Source organism: Loa loa (genome assembly GCF_000183805.2).
Source record: "Loa loa unplaced genomic scaffold supercont3.69, whole genome shotgun sequence".
Classification (NCBI taxonomy): domain Eukaryota; kingdom Metazoa; phylum Nematoda; class Chromadorea; order Rhabditida; family Onchocercidae; genus Loa; species Loa loa.
In genome coordinates, this window is record NW_018108249.1 from 177,179 (window position 1) to 181,305 (window position 4,127).

General features: G+C 27.3%; 1 protein-coding gene across 1 annotated transcript; it reads right to left on the reverse strand.

Annotated features, from left to right (window-relative positions):
- Positions 1-1,029: 1,029 nt before the first annotated feature.
- Positions 1,030-2,765, reverse strand: LOAG_12120 (hypothetical protein; the record flags this gene model as incomplete). The annotated part of the gene is made up of 5 exons (XM_003147634.2): positions 1,030-1,218; positions 1,312-1,424; positions 1,722-1,940; positions 2,121-2,331; positions 2,622-2,765. 5 exons carry the CDS (start codon positions 2,763-2,765, stop codon positions 1,030-1,032), a joined length of 876 nt encoding a protein of 291 aa, XP_003147682.2.
- Between the last annotated feature and the right edge of the window lie 1,362 nt (positions 2,766-4,127).

Sequence of the window (4,127 nt, forward strand, 5' to 3'; positions counted from 1 at the left end):
GTAATGGAAAAGAAACTCTACAAATTACAGATTCCTTTTTATAGCCAATAGTTTGCTGATGGATATTGAATGATATTAAATATTATATCACAAATATTATTTAAATTAAAAGTCTTTCAAAGTAAAGAGAAGAAAAAATTGGATGAATTAATAGGAAATGTCTTTAAAAATTGTTGCAGCATTTCTAATTAAAATTTGGCTTTTAAAATATTTACTTAATAAAGTATTAATTAAGAATTGTTATTTATTGAACAAAAAATTTTGTAAATAAATAAGAATAATGATAATAAAAGAAAGATGAACACAAAAGAAATGTGCAATTTTAACAAAAAAAAAAATGTTTTGTGGAAATGTTAATTGAATACATTAATTGAACTGGTTAGTAAAAATTTGAAATCTTTTTTTTTTTCGAAACAATAAAACTTTATCATATGCTATAACTGTTTGTTTATTTATGTAACTGATTCTTGTTAATATTTTGCGAAAACTTACTTGATAATTTCAATCATTAATCAAAATTATCAACCAAAATAGTAACATTTTTATTTCCCAACAATGTAACTTTTTGTAAATATGTTGATAAATTTCATTCACAAACAAAATATGCAAATGTTCCAACGAATTTATAAATATTAAAAAGATCAATAGCATTGAGGAAATTGAATTAAAAATTAAATAATTGTTGAAAAAAAGAAATTTGCTCGATGAATTATTATTAACATATTAATTTACTAACATTTCATATCAGTACTTCTCAATCATTTTCTATTTCTTCTATGCGTAATTTTTTTTGCGCATTCTTACCTATCTATAATTTCATTTAGCAAACCGTACACAAAAGATTGATGCATTCAAAATCATTTCAATATCATTTTGGAAAAATATCCTGATGAAATGAAAGAGAATAAATTTACCTATTTTTAATGCTAATTGAAATTCACACATTATGTGACAGAATTATATAATTTAATTTTGAAAAAATTTAAATAAATACAAATAGTAAAGAAAGCAAATATATGAACAAATCATTTAATATGGTTTTTTATACACGAAACAAATAACTTTTTCCTTTTGCGCTTCACAATATTCGGTGGTACTGACAATGTATGTAAAGCCTGCATCCGAACAGATGATGTCCACTTCATCCTCCTTCATTCTTTCTCGAGCTGCTTTATGTATTGATCGTTTGGATACTACCGGATCCGTTTGATCCATATACTTAAAAAAAAAAAATAAATAAACCATTTTCATTGTGATTCATTTCTCTTTTTTTTCCCCCCCATAAAAATAGAAATTTTTGGAAAAAATAACCTTTGTAAGTAAATCCCTCAGTACTATGCTGTTACACTTGTTTTCGGAAATCATTACGGTTCCACGAGTTCTTCGTTCCGTTACTGATGCTAATGTTGATGATAATGCTGATACTGAAAACATGTCTTGAGACTTTCTATTTCTATCATAGAAAAATAACCAAGTATATATTTTTGCATTATGTGTCAGTAAAGCAATCATAAATAGATGACAACCGGAAAAGTATTAGGAAAACATTCGTAGTCATCCCTCACTGAAAATTTTGGAATTATTGCAATATCAGGAGCGTCTAAATTTATTCCATTAATCATCTAAAAGATAAGATATTAAAGAAAGTCATTCTCATGATAATTTATCTTAATAGCAACTTTAAAAGAAACTTTAATATTTTAACAACGTTTGTTTCATACATTGGTGAGTAACTTCAGAATCCGGAAATGTGAAATCATCTGATTTCTCAGCTTGAATAGAAGGCACTTGTTGGATATCCACAGCATTCTCTGTATCTGTCTTGAATCCTAGTAAATGATGCGGGTGTGCAGATGGTGGTGAAGCACCACGTGCAACTGCTAGTCCAATATTTTGTGGACCGTTCCGTCCAATGTTGTAGGATCCACCTTGTGGTAGTCCTGAAATTGTTCATTAGATTTGAAAATAATGGTCTGATCATATTTCCGTATTTATGGTTTAGCATCATATTGAATCGGAAAATTTGAGATTAAAATGTCAATGAGAGAGCTAAAAATGGTGCTGAAAATAAATTTAATCATTTTATAGATTAATATGAAAGCTCTGTAATTGAAACTTACCAAAATTTTGACTTTCACTTTTAGTTGAAGTAAAACCGCCGACGGCAGTATTTGCATTGCCACAATTACAACCGGATGATGGTAAATAAACAGGATAAGATGGAGGGCATAAAGTAAGAGGTTGTGGTGGACAAGGTGGTGGTAAGGGACATTTATGACAGATGGGACATATTGGTGGTGGTGGGCAAGGAATTGGCGGTGGACAGATTGGCTTAAAGATAAGAAATTTATGCATTGGGGAAAAAGAAATAAGGTAATGGAAAATGCTCAGAAAATTTGAAATATTAAAAGGGAATTTATAAAATGGAATTGTTTGAATAAACAAATAAACAATCGAAGTTTTAAATTGATATCAAAAATAGAATTTAACTTTCTAAGGTATCAAAGATTAAATCATAATTAAATAGGTTAAATACATTAATACTTCTAAAATATTTTGAAAATTTTAAACTTAAAGCAAATTTTAAAACAGTAAATTAATAATGGACTGGTATAACAAACCAATGGTGGAGGTGTTGCACATCCACAAGCTTGTGGCATTGGTATACCACATTCACAACAACAACCACCAAATAGGAATGCTTGTACCAGGATGGTGAATTCCAAAAGTACCATAATTATCAGTAATCTTGAAATGTGCATCATTTTCCCATCAAACAATTCCATATTTTCTTCTGCTTTTACCACCTAGGAATCCAATGATACTCATGATTCTATTTAAATTTCAAAAAAAAAATTTTAATTTTAATAAAATTAATTAAATTGCTTGCTAGATAATGTTTAAAGGTAATAATGGATGAAAGATGAGAGGAAGAAAATTTAAATATTTGATGTTATCATTAAAAAATTAGAATCATATGAGTATATATGCATATATGATGAGATATTCTGCTATTTTTGAAAAATTCTACAATCTGGAATCAGAATTAGAATAGAATTGTTAACAAATTTCGAAACTGTAAATTTATTAATGCTTATAAAACTGTTAACAGAATCAATACCACTAGCTAATTAAGTATTCAAGTAAATAATTCAAGGAATTCAAATGTTCATACTATTTGATGAATATATGTTTGTAAATTATGATATTTACAAATTAAAAATTAGACTTAATGCTGAACATTTGTAAGTTTGACACGTCAAATAAATAAAATGATAATTTAGTATGTATTAATGAAAATGAAAATTTTCTTCCTTTAATTGTAATTGGTGTAATTGTATGAATTTAGAAGACGAATGATAAAATGGGGCACGATGTAACGAATAATTTCGAATGGATGATAAAATATCATCGTTTTCTATTATTATTCAATTAATGGCACTGATGATATCAGAAATAAATATAGGATATAAATATGTGAAAGTAGTTGGAAAAAGTTTTATGAATAAGGATAACCCGATGAGAAAGAGAAGAGAATCCGGTAAATGTAAGAAGGCGGGAGGAGGAGTGAAAAAGATGTAAAAATTTTGAGAATTTCAAAATTCATCTATCCCTATTCATCGGATATTTCTTGATCTTCTTTGTAATGCCTTATTCAATGTTATTTTCATTAATTGATATTAACATTCATCCAGTTCATGAAATACATTTCATTGATATCATCAGTATCATGAAGAAAAACGTACGGATGGATAAAAATATTTTTCCTTCTCACCGGCAAGAAGAAAAGGAAATTGTTTAATGACCCTAAATTTTTTTTTTTTTTTCCGTTTTTCCAATTTTTCATGATAAATATTGAGATTAGCATTGATAACAATATGTAACCAACGGTTACATATTGATAAATTGTAGAATTGATCTTTCTTTTTTTTTTTTTTTACTTACCTTTTTTATATGATCTGTTAAATGAGAAATTTCCCACGATAGATTGAGAAATTTTTAAATTTAATGACAATGGTAAATGGAACATATGTCACTATAGTAAGGATATATATATTTTGACAATTCCGGAAACATTTCTATTCACTTCTTTTACCGTAATGCTTCTTAGCATTTTTTTAATACTC